Source organism: Bicyclus anynana, chromosome 15 (genome assembly GCF_947172395.1).
Source record: "Bicyclus anynana chromosome 15, ilBicAnyn1.1, whole genome shotgun sequence".
Lineage (NCBI taxonomy): Eukaryota > Metazoa > Arthropoda > Insecta > Lepidoptera > Nymphalidae > Bicyclus > Bicyclus anynana.
The window spans coordinates 6,623,656-6,648,682 of NC_069097.1; the positions used below are offsets into that span (position 1 = coordinate 6,623,656).

Consider the following 25,027-nt stretch of genomic DNA (forward strand, 5'->3'; position numbering starts at 1 on the left):
TAAACATATGCTTTGAATAGGTACATCGAAATTACTATTTGGAACTCGATGTCTGCCCTGAGGATGTTATACAAAATTATTCAGCTCATATCATTCATATTATTCAGTTCATATTATTCAGTTTTGATGGAAGAGTCATAAAACAATGTAATATTACAGTGAGCCGGGGCATACCGGCAATATGTGTATTACGTAAGTTATGAGTTCTTGCGGTGCTTAAATCGCTGCGGCTGAAGTTTGATGCTTATGAATAATTATTGAATGAATAATTGCTGGGGAAAGTTGAACCTTGTAATGAATAGGTATAGATCTGTCTGTGTACTGAATAAATTAATGGATTCAAGTTTATGTTATAACTAATATGTGTGCCTTTTAAAAACTAAAATTTCAATCAAATATATTATTTTAAATTTTGGAATTGTAACTCTTATATAGAATCAGAAATCTGAACCCTGTTTAACTTAGTTGTGGGAACATGTTACTAACTGACTTTAATTTTAGATTAGATTAGTTATTTATTTTGTCATTTCCACAGAGTAATATTTTTTTATTCCTCAGACTAGATGAAACGGAATTTCAATTAAAATGATCAAAATATAATATACTGATACTGATAATATTTATCGATGTGTTGTGAATTCATTGACACCACAGATAAAAGAAGTAACCATTAGTTGTCTGGTCTGTGATCGACACAAACGGCTTTTTTTTATTTTGTACAAGTTAGCCCTTGACTACAATCACACCTGATGGTAAGTTGATGATGCAATATAAGACAGAATCAGGCTAACTTACTATGAGGAGGATGAAAATCCACACCTCTTTCGGTTTGTACACGACATCGTACCGGAACGCTGAATTGCTTGGCGGTGTGTTTTTGACGAAAGGGTGGTAAGCCGAAGCCACCTACCAGCCAGATCTGGACCAACTTAGAAAACCTCAATCGGCCCAGCCGGGGTCGAACACAGGACCTCCGTCTCGTAAATCCACTGGACACCACTACGTCACGGAGGCCGTCAAAAATAGAGAAAAGGAGGCTTATACTGTAGTTTCTTACCTGATTGTGCGACGTAGCTTAATACCGAGTTGTTGGTGATTGCAGTCATTGGTGCTGGCAGACCAGGAGGTCCTCGTGAACCTTTTGAACAAATATTAAAAATACTAATTACCACACCACAGATTAAAGAATACTAGGCAGATAGAGCGCACGGAACGCGGCAGTGAAGCAGCCATTCCAAATACATTCTTGACTCAGTAGGTACGACACAAAGCGTCGTATAAGTAATTTTCAATATTATTCAAGAAAAATGGCGTCTTATGTTTTTAAATATTTTAAATACTGTTTACAAAAACTAAAAAATAAGATGGATTATTAGTATATTATGGTAATTATCAATTTAAGTGATAAATATTAAAATACAAATTATGAAAAAAGTTTGTATATACGGATGTCAACCAGATGCGTGACGTTTTTTTATGGGTTTCACCGACCTCACCACTGCACTGCTTGTAAAGACTCATTATTTTTCTTTTTTCATTCTGTATCATTCTTTATTCTGTGCCAATAACTATAAAATTATCAGATTTTGATACATCTTACATACATAAAAATAAATAACGTGTGTGTTTTACTAAAACTCGAAAAAAATCAGTGTAAATCAAATTTTTTGTATGTTCTATAGCAAGTTAAATTAAGCAAACTAAATTATGCAAAAACTAAAATTTATTTGACAATTGCTTTTCAAGTACTTTTGTTTGCTGTAAATTTAGCTTCAATTAATTGTCTTCATAAAACAAAACATTCTACATTGAAGATAGATATAAGATATTGATTACGTAGTGTGGCAATGCATAACAATAACTTGATAGTGAGAATTTCACGTTCGCTGCGGCCGTTCGCTGTGTGCTCTGGTACGAGGTTTTTTGACCTCATACTAGAACTTTATGTGGTCCGGTACGAGGTCCATCGACCTCCTAACTCTTGAAGACGCTAGACGTACGAGGTCAATTGACCTCGTACCGCAGCGAATGTATTAAATAAAATTATGGCACAGCAACGATCTATCCGATCAGGTAAGTAAAAGTATATTAAAAATAAAAATCACCATTTGTGAACTAGCCCTTAAATAATAACTGTTATTACAAGCAACCCTGAAGTACATGTGTTCGAAATTTAAAAAAGAATTGCACATAAATTTAAAAATGCAATAATATCGTCGTCTCGATGAAATAATTCGTTCCGGAATCCGTTAAAAGGCACCGGACGAACGATTTTTCCGAATCGTTTTTTCCGGACGACCCAAATACCTCCGTGTTCTTCGCAAATAAATTCAATAAAGGATACCGTTAAACATAAAATTTCGTGGCAGAGTTAGCCTGTTACGTTCGATCGACAAATGCGACGAAATGAAACGTGAAGTACCTACGAGGAATTAAATATGAAATATTTATTTAACACCCTAATAGGTACTATAAAAGATTCTTAACTTAAATTTTTCATTATTTGAGAGTGTTAGGGAATTACTTTCATGATAATAATTATATCAAATGGATGTATTAGTTAATTCAAAAATTTCTTACTTATGAAATCAAACGCAAACAGTACGGGTTGCATTCAGCAGTGAATTATTCGATTACAATTTTCGATAAATATAGTAGATAAGAAAAGACAGGAAGTAGGTATACGTGCTTAGCTGAAAACAACATTCATAGATAAGTAGAATGGCTGTATTTATTGATACAACCAGCCAGTTTTAAAAAATAACAAAGATACGAAATGATTTTTTTTTAATTTTATCATTGTCGCATTTTCTTCCCTGTAGTAGAAAATGTCCCAGTGGTGATTTTACAATTCGATGTAATGAAATGTTACTGGCTTAAGATGGTGGAGTCAGTCAATCATCAGGTTTGACGACATTTCAAAAATGCTTGTAAGCTAAGCTTGAATATATTGTTCGTGTAATGTATACCTTTTTCTCCTTTTTCAGCAGGACGTCCATGTGCGCCGGGAAGGCCGGGTGTACCATCTTTTCCTGGTTGTCCACGTTCCCCTTTTAAACCATGTGTCCCTCTCGGCCCAGCATACCCCTATTACAAGATAAAAATATAAGTAATATGAAAAGTTTCGATGAATGAAATGGAGCAGCCCCCCTAGCCAAGTGGCACGTCGATTCTCTTTCTATACGATCGCTAACACTTCGAAAACTGGAAAGATGTATGGGAATGACATTTGCTATCGACAGGTCACGTGATCAAGATCTGTCATTCCTATACATCTTTCTAGTTTTCGAAGCGCTAGCGATCGTAGAAAGAGATTCGACGTGCCACTTGGCTAGGGGGGCAGTTCTTTGCTCTGTGTTATTGAGACGGAATATCTTGAAAATTTTCATAATCTCAATTTATTTTTTTCTATCCTAACCTTCGGGCATTTTACATGAACACTGTTAAACTTACAAACCTGTGATGGTCAGACCTTTGTCATCTTCTATATAATTTATAAAAGTGAAAGATCACTCATTACGGAATATCGATTAGCGCTGTACACACAAAGATGAAATTTGGTAGGGAGATAGTTTATAATTGGTAAAGGTCTGCTAAAAAAGGATTTTGCAAGAAGAATTATGGAGGTTGTAGGCGTCAGCTTGTTTATATAAGCTGAAAGTTTGTTAATAGAGGTCGTTCACCTCATGATTATACGTATTTTCGAAGTATCCTAAGCCTAAAATTGCAGTCTCATCAGAAGTCATGTGTTAGACACAGAGCGTATTCTAAAAGCAACATTGTAACAGAACCTATAAAACAAGTGGGACGGCGTAGTTTTGAGGCTCGGTGCCCTTTTGCTAATGAGAGAGGCCTTCACAAGAGCCTCTGTAAAAAGCTGTTACGGTTTTTTTAATGACTTATCATTGAGACAGGCACTAGTAGACGAGTATAGATGTTTCTTTGTCTTTAAAATGCAAAAATTTTGAATGATTTCAAAATACTTTACTGTTGTTTTTCCAAGCATTTATTCCACGTATTCATTTATCACGGCTTTAAATTATTACCAACGATTATAATACGCGTATTTTAAACATATAAATTACACTCAGAGGCACAATTACCCGCCCACTTTAATATACTCGCGTCATATTAAAGTGGGCGGATAATTGTGCCTCTTAAGTTACACTTTTATACATATTTCAGTGTTTACACAACGATGGCAGAATGCGAAATTGTAGTCATTCACAAAAACGAAAGTGTTCACCAGAGCCAAAAAACGTTTTTAGTTTATTTCAAAAAATCATAACCAGCATATTTGTTAACTTACACTCATGATTTTTGGATATTAGTCTTGTTATTTTTTTTCTAAATATCATTCTAGCACTGAAATCTCATTCTAAAAATTATTTATCAAAATTTTGTTTTGCGACATTTTGAACTATTTGTACAGAATGTTAAAACGCTGTAATTAAACTATAGTTGTATGGAGCTGGTTCAAAGGCATTTTTTTTAAGGAAAACAAAAACGTTGTAAGCTGCAATATTTGAACTAGGGCTGTCCGACTATACGTTGTAAACAATTGGTTATATAATGAAACTTCTCTCCTACTTATATTTTTGTTGTTGTAATCGACATAGAAGTTATTTCTGTTTTTTTTTTGTAACTTACAGCATTTTTAAATGCAGGCAATACGGTTAAAACCTATTTTTTTAAATGTAAATTTTATCGCAGAGTTACGTGACCCAGACCACTTTGAAGCAGTTTTTTTTTCAGATTCGAACAGTTTTGTTTTTTTTTAATTTTATCATAGTTTGGGCTACAACGTTTTCGCTTTCCGCCATCGAACCATAGATAGTAGTTATAATTTTTTCATTTCCATGATTTATAATATTTTTTTTCTGTTTGATCCACCTAAAAAATAAAAAATAGTAAATTTTTAATTTTATAGCTACTAAAGTAACCAAGGTAAAGTTTCGTCAAATAGTCCAACCATACTAATTTTATGCAAAATGAAGCCTGTTTTTATAAAATTTAAATAATAGATAAATGTGATCATAGAACGATATAGGCTATTTTGTCACGAGAATTTTTAATTTAGATTTTTTTTTGTTTTTTATATTTGAAAATAATTGTAAAGCTTTAATATCAAAGCTTCTGAGAATAGGTAAAAGTATGTTTTTAAATAGGTATAATTTTATTTTTAAGTGATAGATAGTTCATGGGGTCAGCTCAACTTTGATATTAAACACCCTAACAATTAGCGCTTAAATATTGAATTTTAATTACTACTTTTCATAGTTTGATGGTTTATAATGACAAAGAAGTTTTCTTTTACTTATAATTATTCGTTCTACACTAATTTCAACTAATAATTATGTGATGTCTGGCATGGTTAATTAAAGGCTTTATTTTTCAGTTTTCCTATTAATAAATAGATCGTAAGCTTATTATTCAGGAATAGCTACAATATTTTCATGTTTTTTTTCACTAACACAGAATAATTTAGAATAACTTCGGCTTGGCTTTCGCTATTATTATTTTGCTCTTTATGTTCCAGTTATTGTAGTATATCAGTATGTCTGAGCTGCATTGTAGTAAATCAGTTTTCTAAAATTACGGACTTACCCGGTCACCTTTATCGCCTTTGGCTCCGTGTAATCCTCTGTCACCTTTAATTCCCTGGTAGCCTCTCTCTCCTTGGGGACCTGGGAGGCCCATCGGGCCCCTTTCACCTGGGGGCCCCTGAATTGCGCGATCGTTCCCATATAATCCTGATGATTCCTGTGACAATATTAATAATTAAATTCTTTGGAATATTTTGTTGACAGAGAACCAAAGGACAGATGAATATTTGCGAAGTTTATTATTATTAGGAATATCTTTAGGTTAGGTAGTCTTGTTGTCTGATAAAATTATACTGACTTACTATGCGCAAAAGTGGTATCTCAGTGACAGCAAGATTCGAGATAATAAATTACGTAAAAGTAGGTTTAACGTAAAAGTGAGACAGAAAAACTTTCCTTTGGAGTTTTCTATACTTTTAAAATAAAATACCGCTATAAGGTTTAGTTCATAAGATGCATATTTTTCTAAACTATCAAATAAATGTATTTTTTTGGACTTTTGCGCTTATCACGACAGTACTATTATTTATTTTTTTTGAGCTTTTGCGCTTATCACGACACTTGATTATTATTTTTTTATGTGATTACATCACATTTATTTAGATATGAGAAATAACGAATTTAGATATCATCAAACGCAAAATACGCAGGAAAAACAATTCTTGTCTTGAAATAAGCGTATTTAACCAAACAAACAAACTCATCACATTTATTACATTTATACATTATGTTCGTATAAAACATGTAAAAAAAAAACAACTTGCTTAGCAGAGTGTCTACTTTGCCAACACGGAAATGTATTAAAGTCTTACAAAATTTCTTCAATGGGAAGTGATTATTTAAAAAGCTGCGTAGCTTGAGACCGTTTTTCCTTGTAGAAAAAAAAATTAAGCACCTTTTTTATTCCAATACGGATGCTGTCGATGGGGCAAAAGGAATAAATTCGATTTAATCTCGTAAAATCTAAGAGAATCATTAATATGGAGTGGTGCTTAGTTTTGTATTTATCCGAGTTAAATATAACTACTATGCTCTTTATTTGTAACATTTAATTCAGTATGAGTATAGGGAAGAAGTTCATACATACACTGGTTAACATGTGCTCTTTAGTACAAATCTCCGTCTTCTATAAAAATAAATAAATAAATAAATAAATAAATATACTTTATTTGCACACCACAAAGACAAACACAAGTGAAATAAAAAACAAATTAGGAAGAGATCAGCATACAAAAGGCTGCCTTATCGCTAAGTAGTAAAAATGTAAATGTAAAAAAAAAAATGTCGGTGGGTATTAAAAAAATTGGTTGCCTGTAAAGTCGGTATACGGGCGAAAGTTTTACGTGACAACGACTTTGAGTGGTAAAATAATTTTAATGTGAATATTCATTCGTATAGTAGGAAGAAGGATGAAATAATAGTAACAATTTAAAACATTTATTTATACAAAGAATTATATTTAAAACATTAATTTATACAAAGAATCTCGCACTGAATTTCATATTAACAAAATTTTATTCACTCGCTCTCATTGTGAGCGCATAACGTGAGCGGAGCGTAACGCAGTTTCTTGAAGTGTCACCCGGCAAACCAATTTATAAGACGTTGTCACGTCAAAAAAAATAGTGTGCACATATTGGAACAACTCAGAATATTTTTTATACACAATATACGTTTTTTAACAAACATTATTAGCTTTTTTTTTAATTTGCCGTACGATTTCAGTATCTACTTTTATTAGCCAAACTCAAATCATAATACACAGGTTTTATCTGAACGAGAAATACTTGTTAATATACTCGTACTCCATGGGACTACGATTAATGTATTCGTATATATATATTTTTAATGGGGATGATGACTAGGTTTGAATATATCAATGTTAACAATGTTAACTAATTTATACATAAAAAGCAAAGGTTATCTGGATATTTGCAAAATAAATAAGATTATAAAAATCTTTTATCGTAATTAGATGAAAGTTCATACAGTTTTAGCTTCCTTACCTTAAATGTGACATTTTTTAATATATTATGAACTATAAACATAAACGCACAAATAACAATGATATTAGTAATTTTGTTTGAATGACCATACAAATCTAACGATCTTTATGTACCCACGACGTCATTAGTTTATGCCATTTTGTATGGGGCTTTTTCAAGAATCCGCGGCAGCGCCGCAAATCTGACCCTTTAAATCTCTATAGCTCCGAAAGTAATGATCGCAGATGAAGAAGAACGACGATGCTTTCCGAGGCACGAGGATGTAAACATCACCAATCTCCCATTTCCGAGTTGAAATGGAGATGGTCCAAAATTGTATGGAGCCCAGGATGGCGGAAATAAAAGAAAATATTTTTTTTAACAATTTTTGATTATTCAAATCTACGAATTTACTTTAATTCTTTCGAAATAATATTCATTATCTCCCATGAAATGCAGCACTACTAAGGGTAATAATGGCGGATTGATGACGTTTTCAATGCAGTAGTCGATTTGAAGTTTGCTGTAAATTGTCATGTCATAGTTGGTTGCTTTAAGTGCGTCATCTTGATTTTACTCAAAAACTTGGGTTTTAATTCTATTTATTTCTTTTTATTTACTTAGATTTATTCACTTTAATAAATTTTAATTAAACCCTTGTAGGTATTTTGTAAATTTTAATGATACGGGGTACACGAGTGGACCTAAAATGGGCCATCTCCTTTACACGGAATATTTCTAAAAAAAAAGAAAACCTCAGTATTTCACCATCCGTAGCTATATAAAGTAACTACTGGACCTGGACTTAAAAAAAATGAGGCATAAAAGCGAGTATTATTAAAAAGGTAGTAATTTAAAAGCTTAATCGAAATTGCCACCGACAAAGCTTTTATAGTGTGGTAGCGGGTTGCGGCGGCAAACCAAAATCATCCATCAAAATTTTCCGTCGCACTTTATCGCTCGTGAGATTGTTCTTTTAACATAACATCGCACTCTATGCAGTGTTGTTACACATAAAATAACGAATGTAAAAATAAAAATAAATAGTTCTGAGCCTTGACCGGCCTAAATAAGTTCGGTTGTCAAAATTCGCTCAACGGGAAACATTCGCTTATTCAGATTTTAAAATTCAATTATTAATAGTCCGGTCGTTTTAGACATTCAAAGTTACATAAATTTCCAACAAGCTGAAAATCAGTAAGATTGTTTAGAATATAATAAAAAATATTATATTTGAAAGTTCCCCATATTTCCCTTGTAAGGAAAATTTATTATTCAAGGTCAAAGGCCAAAAATATGAGTTTTTCGCGCTTTTCAGCAAAACAGTTATGGATTTAATCATAAATATACCAAAGGTTTTTTTTTCCGGTTCCGGTTTCACAGTGTAAACACAAGTTTTTCAGTGCTCCCGAATAATTAAAGTTAAATTACGTGTTAAACTCACTAAATCAACAAAAAAACAGTGACTTACAGTAATACGGAACAGTGCCACGCTTTTACAGTGATTTTACGTTGAATCTATAACAATCTTCTAGTTAAATTAGTGACGAAAACTTTGTGACTTTTTTCAACGCGAACCGTTAACTAAACAAACGTGTTTAAATAACTATAAATTGGTAATTATCGACTTAAACGCCGACCGACACAAACAATAACAAAACAGCTGATTGGTCCTGTCAACTGTCAAAAGTCAGAGGTCAGAACAAGAAAGTATTGCCAACTTACAAATATTATAACTAGTCCATAGACAATTTCGGACTTGGATTCCTGTCTTTTGGTATAAGGCTGGTTATACACACTGTATTTATACTTGACTTCATACTTACAAGTTATAAATAAAAATGGAAGAACAATTTCAATTATTATTTGATAAAATGAACGAAATGCAAAATCAAACGGTGGAATTAACTAACAAAATCATGGATAAAATTGATGAAAAATTAAAACCTGTCCTGGAAGAAAATAAAAATTTAAAACTTAAAATTGAGAACTTGGAAAAAAAAGTGGAGTATCTGGAGAGAGAAAAGAAAAGCAATAATATTATAATTCATGGGTTACGAGAAGAAGAGAAGTCTACATTGGATTTATTTCAAAGTGTGAAAAAGTGTTTTTTGACGAACTGCAAATAACCTTAGAGGAATTTGAAATAAATAAAATCCATCGCATTGGCAACAATATTAATGGTGAGAGACCAAGACCTACGCTTATTTCCCTAGTAAGCGGGTGGAAAAAGAGTGACATTATGAAAAATAAAAAAAAACTCAAAGAATTATATATAACCGAAGACTTCTCAAAGGAGACCTTAGAGAAGAGGAAGGCTCTACAACCTAAATTAATTGAAGAAAGGAAAAAAGGAAATTTTGCCTACATAAAATATGATAAGCTTGTTGTGAAGGAAAAAACAGTTGCGAAAGATAGGAGGAAGAGAGAAATATCTACATCCCCGCAAACAGATTTACATCCAAAAAAGCAACAGACATTTCACTCCTCTAAGAATAGCCGAACAAATGCATTTGATCTAATGAGAGTTCGATCAAACTCTCTCTCAACCAGCCCTCTAACAAAAAAACAATAGCAACGAAATACCGACGACCGGAATCAAAAAACAAATATAAAGAATAATAACAACCAAACAATAAAACATCCTCCCCCAAGCCGATTGGTCATCGTGGGGGAAAATGACCAAGACCCCCTAAGTATAAAAAAATGTACCACAGATATATTTATAGCTACCTTTAATGCAAGATCGTTACGAACTGCTGAAAAACTTCTAGAACTGGATCTAGCCATTGCTGAAATTAAATGGGACATAATAGGCATCAGTGAAATGAGAAAATTTGGAGAAGGTATAGAAGACCACGGTAACTACATATTGCAATATAAAGGCGAGACACCAGGTTTGTATGGTGTAGGATTTCTAGTCAAAAAGAGACTTGCACATAATATTGAAGAATTTAAAGGGATCTCCGAAAGAATAGCTGTTCTGAATATAACGTTACCCTTGAACAAAGCAGAAAAATGGACCATCATTCAAGCGTACTCACCAACTGAAGCAGAAAAGATAGATAATGTTGAGAAAATTGAAAAATTCTATGAAGACTTAAGAATAGCTGTACAATATTCACATAAGAATCTTATAGTAATGGGTGATTTTAATGGACAGATTGGGAAATGTAATAATAGTGGAGAAGAATATACAATTGGAAAATACGGACAAGGTAAAAGAACAAAAAACGGAGACAGATTGATAACATTTGCAATGGAAAACAAACTTAGAATTCTCAATAGTTTCTTCAAGAAAAAGAAATCAAGGAGGTGGACTTGGATTTCACCAAATGGATTACATAAAAACGAAATTGATTTTATTATGTCCAATAAATTTAAGACTTTTCAGGATATATCAATCATTCACAATTTAAATTTTTATTCTGACCATAGAATGGTACGTGCAAAATTAACAGGCACACCTATAAAGACAGCTAGAAGATTGCATAATGATAAATCTGCCATTGTTTGCACCGGAAACAACAATCAACTTAGTACTAACTTACAGAAACTAATTGACGAAAGTAACTTTACAACGATGCCTCTTCAAGCTAAGTACGAACATGTTATAAATTTATTAAAAACAGAAACAAAGAAAGTAAATGCAAAATGTAAAACGGAAATTTCTAACAAAACACTACAGCTGTTACAAGAACGAAAAGAACTTTTTAGTAAAAAAGATAAAAAATCAAATCGGTCTAAAATAACTGAAATCAGTAAAAAGATAAATGAAAGCATTAGGAAAGATAAGAAACTAAAGAGGCAAAACACATTGAAGAAACATATTGAACGAACTGGTGGTATCAAAAAGGCGATTAAAGAACTAAATCATAAAAAAGATTGGATGCTAAAGATGAAGACTAAAAATGGGAACCATACAAATAAAAGACCAGAAATACTTAAATTAGCTACAGACTTCTACCGGAAGCTATACCAAAGCAGAAACCAAACAGTTGAGATAAACGAAAGATCCTTGGAACCTGAGCCAATACCTAAAATTCTAACGGAAGAAACTATAAAAGCAATTAATACTCAGAAGAGAGATAAGGCAACTGGAACTGATCAAATAACAAATGAACTTCTAAAATCTACCATACAGGTAATTGCTCCTCTATTAACCAATATATTCAATGAAATTATTGAAACTGAAAATATTCCTACAGACTGGACTAAGTCGATAATTACATTGTTGCATAAGAAAGGCGATAAGGGAGAAATTGGAAACTACCGACCAATTAGTTTGATGTCGAATGTATATAAGGTTTTTTCAAAAATAATTTTGTCCCGAATTACACTTACACTTGACGAAAACCAGCCAAAAGAGCAGGCAGGTTTCCGTACCAAATATTCAACTATAGATCATATACATGTTCTGAGACAAACATTACAAAAATATAATGAATACAATAAAATTTATTACCTAGGATTTGTTGATTATAATAAAGCCTTTGATTCCTTGGAACATGAATATATATGGGAGGCAATGCGTAGCCAGGGTATTGAACAAAAATATATTCGACTATTAAAGAAGATATACTCGAAAAGTACAGCTCAAGTCAGGCTGGAAACAACGGGGGAAGCGTTTCCTATACAGAGAGGCGTTCGACAGGGAGACCCGATCTCACCCAAGTTGTTTTCAGCAGCCCTGGAAATGATATTCAGGAACCTGGACTGGGACAAAAATGGACTCAACATAAACGGAGAAAATCTAAACCATCTACGTTTCGCAGACGATCTAATTATATTTTCTGAATGTCCCATAAAGTTACAGCAAATGCTACAACAATTATCAATCCAGAGTGCGATAGCAGGGCTCTCAATGAACACAACTAAGACAAAAATTATGACTAATGGCCCAAAGACATATAATATAGAAGTAAACATGGAAAACATTGAATATGTAGAAGAGTACGTTTATCTTGGACAACTAATATCCATAAACGATACAATGAAAAAAGAAATTGACAGAAGAGTATCTAACACGTGGAAAAGATACTGGTCCCTTAGTGAAATAATGAAAAATATAGATATGCCAATTAAGGAGAAAAGGAAAATATACAACACATGCATTTTGCCATGTTTAACGTATGGCTGCCAAACATGGGCATTAACAGAAAAATTAATAAATAAAATAAATATATGTCAAAACGGAATAGAAAGAAGTGTAACTGGAGTTAGGAGAAAAGATAGAGTAAAGTTAACAAAAATTAAAAAGACTACTAAATTTAAGAATGTGGAAAAAGTATACAAAACACTAAAATGGCAGTGGACAGGACACATGATACGGGAAAAGGGCGAGAAATGGACAAAAACAATTTCAGAATGGTATCCAAGGGATGGTAAGAGGAATAAAGGAAGACAGGTGAAACGTTGGGAGGATGATTTTAAAAAGGTCGCCGGTCCTGAATGGATGAGAATGGCGAAGGACAGAGAAAAGTGGAGATCGTTAGGGGAGGCCTATGTCGAAGGACAAGCTGCTAATTAATAAGAATTATGTATATACTTTAAAATGTAAATCTTAAATACCGGCAGTAATAAAGGCTTATTTTATTTTATTTTATTTTATTTTATTTATACCAAAGGTAAAAGTATGGTATACCACATAACTATCTACAAATAAATTTTCAACACTTTTTTCCTACGACTTACAGTCGTTTTCCTCGTAGCGCTCCACGGTTAAGCGTGGTCACGTGATCATGGACTCACGCTTGACACACACGTGCGTGTTGGAAAAACGGATTGACATCAGAAGCCGATTTAAATCGAAATTTAATGACGTAATATACAAAAAATATGAGAACGTTGTGAAAATCTATTAGTAGCCAAGCATTCATTTACTTTATTAATGTATATAATTACAAGCATAGACTTAATGTATTAGCAGTTAAAAAAAGCCTCTTTAAAAAAAGAAAACACAATTATGGAATGGGATAGGTTCCCAGATCTAACGATCCCCAATAATGTTACCAATAAACCTTCGAGTGGCAGAGAATAACCTTGAGTTAAGTCCCGGACTTGTGACCGTTGTATGTAGGGTTAAATTGTGTTTTCTTTATTTATTTTTAAACTAGTTAACACTCCCCTTCTCTACTCAAGTCATTCTCCCCGCCTATGTCCATGAAGCATTATTAAACAAAATGTGTGAACATCACGACAAAAATGAGCTAGGCATATAAAGCCAGCACTCGGTCTCCCACTACTCCCTACCTAACTCACGGAACACTTCGTACTATCCCGGTTCATGATGACATGAGCCGCAGCGCTAGAGAGGCTAGGGCAATAGGGCATTCATTGAATCTGTAGCAAAGTTTAACTAAACAAAAATGAAGAGAAAATGTGAAGTATTATTCAATGTACTCTAAATAATATCATTCTTTTGTATCGTCACTTAACATCAAATGTCACAAACACGTTGTGAAGAACCCTAATTGGAATGTCTAGGTTTTTCTCTTTTTAAACAAAAGGGATGGTAAATTTTAGAATGTCAGCACTAAAAAGTACGGTAAATCAAAAGGCACGTTATGTATACGCTAATATAAAAGGGAATAAATTACTTTTAATATACTTAAATGTCGCAAAGCGAGCAAAGGCTCTTTCGTTTATTGCTTTTTTATATTTACCCACATTCGGTTGTAAAAGAAGCGGGGATGTTTTAAGTAAGAGGGTCAGGTTATATCTATAGATGTTTAAGTAAACGGATATATTTGTTACAAGTAAAACAAATCATTAGTAAGGGGAAATAGTCCTAAATTATTATTATGAAAGCGAAAGTTTGTGTGTGTATGTGTGTGTAAGTATGTTTGAAGTGATTTGGCTGAACTTTGGAATAAAGATAGATTTTACTCTGGATTAACATATCCCGGAAAAAATCATGGTTTCCGCGGTATATTATGTACTTAACTGAATTCAATGCGGTCGAAGTTGCGGGCGTCTACTAGTGATAATATATCTTCATGAATAGCTAGCACGTACAAACTATTACTTTATTATTATTAAATATTTATGTACTTTTTTAATATCATCTATACTAATATTATAAAGTTGAAAAGTTCGTTTGTTTGTTTGTTTGGTTGAACGCGCTAATCTCGGGAACTACTGGTCCGATTAGAAAAATTATTTCAGTGTTAGATACCTCGTATAACGAGGAAGGTTATAGGCTATATATTATCCCCGTATTTCTACGAGAACAAGAACCACGCGGGTGAAACGGCGCGGCGTCAGCTAGTTAATTATATAATACTGGTATATTAATACTTAAAAGAAAGCGGTTATATTATTTTTACCTTTGACGCAAAATATGACGACACACAGCATGATTTATTTTATGATAAAAAATGTCTTATGCACTTGTCGATGATATAATATTTAAATCTTTGAAAATATACTTCTTAAGGATACACACGCTGAAAGCTTGAGCTTGAAAGCGATTTTTCAAACGTTATGCAATGAAATTGCGTTTGCTTGAGTACTGTGCAGCTCTTGTTAACCGAACAAAATAAGGTTATTTATAATGCTCAGCTTTTACGAGCCGTGTAGCAAGATATGCCGTGCGCAGCCAATTTCTACGAGCTAACACAAACGAGGCGTTTTCATGACGCGATTTTATAATAATTACTAGCAGACCCGTTCAAGCTTCCATTTGACTTATATGCACTTACTTCTTCCCTACCCTACCCTGCAACTTCCCCTATCTTATCCCTACACTACCCTACCCATACCCTACCCCTACCCTAACTTGAAAGATAGGATAGGGACATGATAAATCTGCACACAAGTGTTCACATTTTATTAAAATTGGTAATAGCAGCCCATAGAGGACAAACGACGGGACACGTAATTTATTATATTACATGTGTTTTACAATATAAGATGGTACATACTTTTATAAATATATTTTTAAAAACTCAGTTCAAAACTATATTAGACACGAACATAAGAGCAGACGAATAAAAACAGTAATAAAAAAGTATTGCTATTAAATATAAATGTATTACATACTATTAAGGCTGATGCGGCTGGTCCAGGTGGTCCTGCGGGTCCAGGATGACCCTGTAGGCCCGGTACACCATCAGCACCTGGTTCTCCCTTAGGACCAGGTTGACCTTCAGCCCCTGGAGTGCCAGGTTCGCCTCTCTCTCCTTGATCACCTTTGGCACCTTGAGGCCCTGTTGCACCGGGTTCTCCCATTTGTCCCTGTGATGCAAAAAATAAAGTAAACTTCGATTTTGCTACGTTCATAACAACTTGGTTGCCAAGGTAGATAACAACTATCATGAATGTTGGTAGGTAACAACTATTGCAATCGAAGATTTGCGAGTGTTTGGTACAACAAGTCAATAATTAAAAAAATTAAAAAATCCGACTGCCTAACCTGCGTGCATCTAGTCATCCGCCTCGGATATTTTGTATAGCGATTAATAAATAACGTTTTTATTATTGTGGGTTTTTTAACCATGATATACCATTTTGTAATCCTCTTGATGAGCCTTTTACTTTGATACCCTGTATGTATGTATATCTAACAATATCTTAATTACGTAAATCTGTTCAGCGGTTTGGAAGATATGAGGTAACAAAGAATATTACATACATACATACAAGATACGTGCGTCGTATTCCTACTTATATAAAGCGTTATTTCGCTTGTATTCCTTCAGTCAGGATCTCTTCTTTCTTACATTAAGTAGAAAATTTACAATGGAATCTAGGTCTTTGTTCTATTTCACTGTTACGTTTATGTTTATATCACAAGCGTGAAAACAATGACTTAAGATTGTTAAACTTAAAATGTTTTTGGTAAATAATTGAAGGGCCAGAACAAACAATGTAAAAACACTTGACCCCTTCTTTCTGGCTATAATCATTAAACATAGAAAACGGTAAGTGATACAAAAAGAAACACAAGATATTTCCCGATCTTCAAGTTTAAAAATTTCCAAGATTTTTAAAACGCTTTGAAATCAGATCATTTGCAGAAAGGCTGTTTTCGTGACCTTTATTATCTAACGACGTGGGCAAGGAGTTCTATTAAAAGACTTTTGATCCAACCTTTAGAATGGCAAAACAAAGGCTTATGCAAAATTCAGCTTTTTATCTCTCTTTCAGCGTTTTGCCCTTTTTCTGTCTTATTGTGTTGATGAATTTTATGTAGTGAATTAGGAATTCAGAAAAAGCTGAAACTGTTAAGTGGCACAAGTAAGCCGCTCTGACCGAGAGTTACATATTTGATGCTTTTTCCGTGGAGACCATTGAAGATTGAAGTCCCAGACGAAAATCGGCGCTGCAAGCTGTATGCTCTTTGCTAATGGAGCGCTTAAAGCAACATGCTGAGCTGGGAACTTTTTCAAGGTTAAGCCACATATCGCAGGGTATTATTCTGAAATAATTGTGATTTGTGGCAAGGAAGAAATTTTCTTTTCTTTTTCTTTCAGTGCCAAAAAAAATCTCCAAATTATTACATCACAGCGGCTAGTTGCCTCGACTGGTGACTAGAGAACAGGCTAATTTCAAATAAGCCTGACTGTCCATCGCGAAAATGCAACCAGTATTCTTTGCACCACTCCACGTGGATGATTTGAAGTTGATATTTTCTTTGATTTTAAAAACTTACCGTTTTACCAGGTGCACCAGTAGTTCCGTCAGTACCAGTTGGACCCTGGGGTCCGGGAGGCCCCGTCAGCTCTGGCATTACTTCCAGCATTAGCGAGATGTCGTTGACACTGCACTGACATTGGCTTGACATGGTTACCTATTCAAAAGAAAGGAAAATAATTAACAGTGTGCTTAGTGCGAGTTTTCAATGTTTTCATACTGTTACTATCGCGATAACGTAAACGCGAATTTATATGGAATTGAAACAGTTGTGCAGTAGTGCCACTAGATGGCGCTGTTTCAATTCCATACAAATTTGCGTTTACGTTGACGCGATAGTAACAGTATTGAACTGCTACTGAACTAGGCCCTCTGATAACGGATTTTAGTGACCATTTTATTATGTTTGACCGGCGTCGGTGTGGTCTTGGTCTATCATCTTACTAATTAGATTATAGGAAACTTCTTGTTGAACTATATTAGTAGAAATTCTTATTAGTATTTTTAACAATTTAGCTAGCTCGAAATTTGACTGCTTTACTTTCGATGACTAGTTCTAAACTTTAAGTTTAGAACTAGTCATCGAAAGCTATCGTCCATAGCATCTTAATCAGCATTTGGCGTGAAAAGTAAAATTTACTATCGAAATAGAATTTTCTTAAGAATTAGGATAAACAATATTAGAAAAATAACTAAGAAGAGTATGTTTAATAATACAGTGCAAAGTCAGGCATAATCATAAAAATTTGTTTCATGACAGATTCTTATTTTGATAATATTTTATGAAAACGAAAATATATTTTTATTAGCATTAATACGAGTGTACTATACCTAGAAATGTAGAAACAACTTAAGCACTAGTATTCATAAAATAAAAAGAAAGCAAATTAAATTATAACTCCCAAGATGTTTTAATAAGATAATTGCTTGAAACCGCTTATTTAATTAGTTCGTTAAAAAGTTCCGAGACTGTTAAAGGCTGTAAAACTCAATTTTCCTTCAACGTACTAGAAAGTTTCAGGCTTTTATATGCATTTTCTGTTTACCAAAGCATTGAAATACTAGACATACATACTAGAACCGTAACAGCCCAGTGGATATATGCCTTCGATTCGGAAAGCATATATCCGGCTCCTTTTCAGCTATGTGTGATAATGTGGTCACATTATCTCGCAAATTTTCATTTAATTTCTTAAATTTAGTGTAATTTAAGACGAATCACTATCTCGAACGTTGATTGTATATATATATTAAAGTAATTTGATCTCCACAGACGTATTTCTGTTCTGATTGAATTGAATAACTTGGTAGTATTAATTGCCTATTATAGCTCGAATATTGTTTCAATTGACACAAGTGTATCTTCTGTCAAGTGTAATTGGAAAATCTTTTCAGCCAATATGACACAAATAATATTTTTTATACAAATATTTTATGTTCAACAGTAAAAATAAACTTAAATATATTAATTAAAATATCTTACAAATAAGAAAAAAACTGGTATGTACCAAAATATTCATAAACCGAAATATAAATAGGCACTCATCGTGAAATACCAGTCAGACGTTGGTGCTTTTCTCTTTATAGTTCCAGTATGTTTTGGCAAATAAATTTGAACACTCTAGCAGTGGCGTAGCGTGCCTTGGAGGCCGTGTATCAAAAATAGTGGGTGCCTAAATGAAGGGTCAAGATTTCTCAATCAGGGAACAAAAATGCTTAACCTATTATGCTCACTATTTCCAACTTTTGGCCGCCTTTGGATCTACATTTTACTAATTTTTGCTTTCACACGTAAAGGGCCCCTGTAGTGCGGAGACCCCGTATCATTGATACGGCTGATACGGCGGTATGCTTTAGTCTCTCTTTATAGATGAGCCACTTTATATTACCTACGCATAATAAAGTGGCTCATGTTTCAAGCATGTTTACGTAATCGATTACTTTTGTTTTTCCCATCACTAAATTATAAGGCAAAACCAAATGTGTATGTTTTGACGGCCTCCGTAGAGCAATAGTATGCGCGGTGTTTTTACATTATGGAGATCTGGGTTCTATCTCCAGCTGGGCCGATTGAGGTTTTATTAATTGGTCCAGATCTGGCTGGTTCAGTCAAGGCAAGTTACCACCCTACCGGTAAAGACGTACCGTCAAGCGATTTTGCGTTCCGGTACGATGTCGTGTAAAACCCCAAATGGGTGTGGATTTTCACCCTCCTCTTAACAAGTTTCATCTTAGATTGCATCATTACTTACCATCAAGTGAGATTGTAATTTGGCGGCCTCCGTAGCGCAATGGCATGCGCGGTGTTTTTACAAGACATAAGTCCTAGGTTCGATTAGATAGAGAGGCCCCAGCTGGGCCGATTGAGGTTTTCTTAAGTAGTCCAGGTCTGGCTGGTGGGAGGAATCAGCTGAGGCTAGTTACCACCCTACCGGTAAAGACGTACCGCAAAGTGATTTAGCGTTCCGGTACGATGTCGTGTAAAACCCCAAATGGGTGTAGATTTTCATCCTTCTCTTAACAAGTTAGCCCGCTTCCATCTTAGATTGCATCATTACTTACCAAGTGAGATTGTAGTCAAGGGCTAACTTGTAAATAATAAAAAAAACTGTTCACAAGCAAGTCCCCTTTCCAAGAGAAAGGTATTTTAAGGGAATGTTCTGATCTTATATATTATGTACAACCGTGTAAGTAAGCCGAGAGATTTAATGTGTTCTGTATCTCATACAATAATAAAACCATATCCAGCTCCTAGTGGGATAAATTTATAAGCCAAATGAGCAAATAAAATTATAAACAGACATTAAAACCGTTTTTGGTTACCGCTTATAAATAAAATGTTTATTATCTTACTTACTGAATTATCCTTTTCTCCTTTGTGTGTATCTGTAAAATAATTATGTTTATAGATAATATCTTCAGTCCAATGTACTATTAGCGTCATTAATGAGCATTTCACATTGGTATATACTCTTAAAGCCGTGATAGCCCAGTGGATATGACCTTTGCCTTCGATTCGGCAGGCGTAGGTTTGAATCCGGTCCGGGGCATGCACCTCCAAATTTTGCAGCTAAGTGCATTCTAAGAAATTAAATATCACGTGTCTCAAACGGTGAAGGAAAAACATCGTGAGGAAACTTATTAAGTGAATATTCTTGATTATTCTCTACGTGTGTGAAGTCTGCCCATTGGGCCAGCGTGGTAGACTAACCCGTCTTATTCTGAGAGGAGACTCGTGCTCAATAGTGAGCCCAATATGGGTTGTTAAAGAAGAAAAGATGTGTTTTCAGTTCACGAAGTTTCGAGTCCTCTGCCGGGCTCAAACCCTTTTCCCTTTTCTTCAAACCTAAGTTTTCTCCTATATGAGGGATGTTTTAAAGCTACATCTGCATTGAAATCCTATGTGGGCTATCAGTGTAGTTGCTGGTTTAGAGGAAACTAAAGCTGAAGAGTTTGTTTATTTGTTTATTTGTTTGTTTGATTTAACGCGCTAATCTCAGGAACTACTAGTCCGATTTGAAAAATTCTTTCAGTGTTAGATAGCCCATTTATCGATGAAGGAACCACGCGGCATCTACTAGTATAAACATAAAATTATGTTCTACTTACATGGTGATGAATGTGATACGACTGGTAGCCTGTTCTCATCCGGATTTACCTGGAAAAGATATAATTTGTTTGAACAAAGACAAAAAGCTGTATTTTTTGTATTCTAGATAATGCCCTTAGCTCATTCAGGTAAGTAAAGTTTCATAACTAACCCAAATGTGTTTTGCTTGAAGTTAACTTTAAGGTTCAGTCACACAAGGAGTATATGGCAAGGAGATTGTTGCCTGGAAACTGTTGCTCGCATTCGAGAAATTCTCCTTGTATAACTTCGCCTTAATCTACCAGTAACGAATCGTTTGATGTCTTCCTTCCACCTATAACAGAGAAATTTTGGACGAAACAATCTTACGAAGTTTCGACGTTGTTCGACTTAACTCAGTTGGTTCGCCTACTTTTCGAGGTTTAACCTACTTAAAAGGACAATATGTCGTACGTACTTATGTAGAATTAATATGATTGTATTGTTCTGCTTGTGGCGAACGAACTCTTTCGTTCGCCCACTTTAGGTTAGGCCATCTACATTCACTTTCCAGATTCATTTCATATTTAGAATTCCCTCGACCGCGCATGCGTGGATATATTGTTTCGCCCATCCATTACATCTTTACCACTTCATCATTCCACACTGCTTCATCTATTTGTTAACCTTTTATTTTATATCCTTTTACAATTGTTACAATCAGTGAAATAATAAATATACCTACTAATCAACATCGTCTTCTTCATATCTATATACTAACATTCAAACCTCCATGGCGATATGCTTTTCAAAAATGTAGAATTCTATATAGGTAAATGGCGAAAATTAAATTCAGATTTACATAACCATTGATAACATAATGAAACCTGAATTAAGTGTCTTTGTTCAAACACACCAGTTCGGCTTGGAGCACAACAAAACACTGCATCAATACACTTTCTTCTATCATCCCAGTTTCTTCTCTCATATTCTTTAGATATAATTTCCATAAGCCGAGAAAACACATACGTTTAAAGACTTGTAGTAGATACAAAGAATAGTCATCAATGACCGATATCTCCATTCAAAACGCTACGGAAACTCCACAATTTTTCAGAAGAGCCCCAGTACGATAGGAATGGCGAAGAATTGTTAGGCTCATCACCACTCATTGTTATTAGTAGCGGGGTACCCAGATCAAAGATCCAATGGACGTTGAGGTCTTAACGTATATTGAACCCTCATGCAGCGATCGCAAAAACTAGTTGGACTGAATTACTGAAAACATCAGGAAGACAATAGATACAGTTGGCTAAAGACCTAAGTGTTTGGAAGTCTTTACAATAGGTCATCCATTGTTGAACATTCCAATAGTGGACTTCTGTCGGCTGATAATGATGATCAAGAGTTCAAAATTTTACACAACGTATCACATCACACTAATATTATAAAGGCGAAATTTTGTGTGTAAGTGTGAAAGTGTGTAAGTATGTTTGTTCCTCTTTTACGCTGCGGCTATAAATGCGATTTGGCTAAAATTTGGAATGGAAATAGATTTTACTCTGGATTAATACATAGGCTAACTTTCATCCCGAGAAAATCTATGCTTCCCGCGGGATTTGTGAAAAAAGAAAAAAGTCGCAGGGGTCCGCTAGTTTAAAAATAAAAATACATGCACCTCATGCGGATTAAAATGACACCTGGCTCGAATGATGTTTCTTCTGTGTTTGGTAGCCAGGTGTCAAGAGAATGCGCACGAGTTATAACTATTATAAACACTAAATATTTTCTACATATCCACACTTTATGTCAGTGTATTTATCATCAATGGAACATTACGAACAAATTATTAAATAATAAATCATAATCGTGTGTCCGGCCATCATCGAATTATCATGGATAGTGACCTAATGACGGATTCTCGTGTCAAGGAACAGTAAATTTTACGTGAACAATTTGTTTTATGGACAAAGATAAGTTGGACGGAATTTGTCTTGCATTATTAATTAGTTTTTCGTAATCTATCGCCTTTGACAAAACAAACAAACGTAAAAGGATCTCAATATCACTTATAATTATATAGATATTTTTTTAATAACAATGATTATTAGCCGAAACCGAGAGTCTTATTTGTGCAATTATGGACGAAATTATAATGGACGAGAAACTAAAAAAAACATATTATTAAAGATCTAGACATCTGTCGAGCGTGTCTTCGTCCTAGGGGTCCCACAAGGCATATTATGTCCAGGTGTTCTCATCTTGCGAATACTTGCATTGATATAATCAAGATAGTTCACCAACAGCTTGCTCTTTAGTTTGGGCTTATCGATTCTGAGATGCCTGCTATAGGTATGACCCAGCGTCAGGTCTTGAAAATAGCAATGCATTGCTCTACTGGGACCGAACGATTATCACTGACAAGTATATTGTTGCCAATAGACCTGCTATAGTGCTAGTCGATCGGTCAGTGCACCGTGCAATAATTGTCGACAGTTCTGTTCAACATGACGATAATCTGGTTAAAACTGAAAAGAAAATCAAAGTACTTTTTTTTTTTTAATTTTTTTAATTTTACTCTAAGTGCGTTACTTCAGTGGTCAGCCTTTGTGACTTCGGATCACGTCGTTCTGCAGGGTTATTATGTATCTCAGTGTACTATTCAAATAATGAATCACTACATCGTAGAATGAATCAGTACTATCATCGGAGTGACACTAGATCACTCCGATGATAGATCGTTACAGAATGTTAATGACCGATATCTCTCTGTAGAACAGAGGTATATCACCACCAGCTTTCCAACTCCGAACTGAGGATATTTGCGCCTCTTTTCGTACAACGAGAAAGGTTGTAAATGATGATGTAAAAAGGTATCAAAATACTTGGGATTTGTTCACGAGAATACTTCAATGTAGAATGTTGAGTCAATTATCATTTTGTCAATGATCTTATAGCGACCAACACCTTAGGAATCTTTCGCGAAACTGATGGATTCGATTCAAAGGTCGGATATAGTCTAAGATGGAAGCGGGCTAACTCGTTAGGAGGAGGATGAAAATCCACATCCCTTTCGGTTTCTACACGGCATCGTATCGCTTGGCGGTACGTCTTTGCCGGTTGGGTGGTAACTAGCCACGGCCGAAGCCTCCCACCAACCGAAAAGCCTCACTCTAGAACCCTGACCACAGGTTTCTTGGCACTCAAATGTTCCGAAAAATTTAAATAAAATAAACGTTTTAAAAACCTCTGAAATTACGTTACCTACTGGGAATTTTCGGCTCCTTGAATCAAAATGTTGCTGACTCCTGCTCTGTGGTATTCTATCTCAGAAAAAAATGCAATCAATTTAATAAAATTAAAATATACGCCGACAATGTTAAAATCACCTTGAACGTTAATTGGTTACGCAATTCCAAATAACATTAAGCAATACAGCACTGGTTAATTTGTTAAATTAATACACTCCACATTGCCTACGTCACGATTAATCAAAACACGGTATTTGCATCTCGGATTAATGTCAAAGGAGATTTACATCCGGGTTATCATCGCGTTAAATTTTAATATCGCCCTGAAACGTTGACTACCTGTCAATTAACCGGGGTTTTGCGGTTTTGATGCGTCGGAACAACCCTTTATCTCACCATCCCTTTCTCTCAACCACACTTCCGTATTAGATAAACGAGACGGAGAACACGGTGCGAAGTCTTTTTGCGTATGAAATATTTATGCTCATTAACATTTTTATGAAACGTTTGGAACATTTTTCAGAGAGTTTCATCATGTATTACCATTATTTTTGTAAGGGAAATATTATTACTTATTCTCTGTTCACGAAATTTGTTTTCCTTTATAATGTCTTGTCCCTTTTTAGGGTTCAGTAGTCCACAAAGAACCCTTATAGTTTCGCCATGTCCGTCTGTCTGTCCGTCCGTCCGTCCGTCTGTCCGCGGTTTAGCGCAGAGACTATTACTACTAGAAAGCTGTAATTTAGCTTGAGTATGAACATTGAAAATGTCAATAAAGTCGTAAAATAAAATCTTGAAAAATATTTTTTAGGGTACCTTCACTACATATAAAATGGGGATGAATTTATTTTTAGTCGTCTATCCCATCGTGTGGGGTATTGTTATAGAGTAAATTTTGATGTGTTTCGGAAATGGCTTAACTGGTGGTTTAAAAAAAAAATAATAAAAAAAAAATAAAGGCCATTATAGTTAATATTAATA

General features: G+C 34.4%; 1 protein-coding gene and 1 pseudogene across 3 annotated transcripts in view; one reads left to right on the top strand and one right to left on the bottom strand.

The window, feature by feature from the left end:
* The window catches only part of LOC112052439 (collagen alpha-1(XVII) chain-like), an 86,533-nt gene that overhangs the window by 25,162 nt on the left and 36,344 nt on the right, over nucleotides 1-25,027 (bottom strand). For all 3 annotated transcript variants that reach the window (XM_024091516.2, XM_052885731.1, XM_052885730.1), the window contains exons 3-9: nucleotides 20,837-20,885; nucleotides 20,085-20,113; nucleotides 17,247-17,384; nucleotides 15,635-15,829; nucleotides 5,608-5,763; nucleotides 2,970-3,087; nucleotides 1,058-1,138 (exon numbers count right to left, since the gene is read on the bottom strand). In XM_024091516.2, coding sequence (XP_023947284.2) covers nucleotides 1,058-1,138; nucleotides 2,970-3,087; nucleotides 5,608-5,763; nucleotides 15,635-15,829; nucleotides 17,247-17,384; nucleotides 20,085-20,113; nucleotides 20,837-20,885 — 766 coding nt within the window. The remainder of the gene's footprint in view (nucleotides 1-1,057; nucleotides 1,139-2,969; nucleotides 3,088-5,607; nucleotides 5,764-15,634; nucleotides 15,830-17,246; nucleotides 17,385-20,084; nucleotides 20,114-20,836; nucleotides 20,886-25,027) is intronic.
* LOC112057828 (uncharacterized) lies at nucleotides 8,968-11,302 on the top strand (annotated as a pseudogene).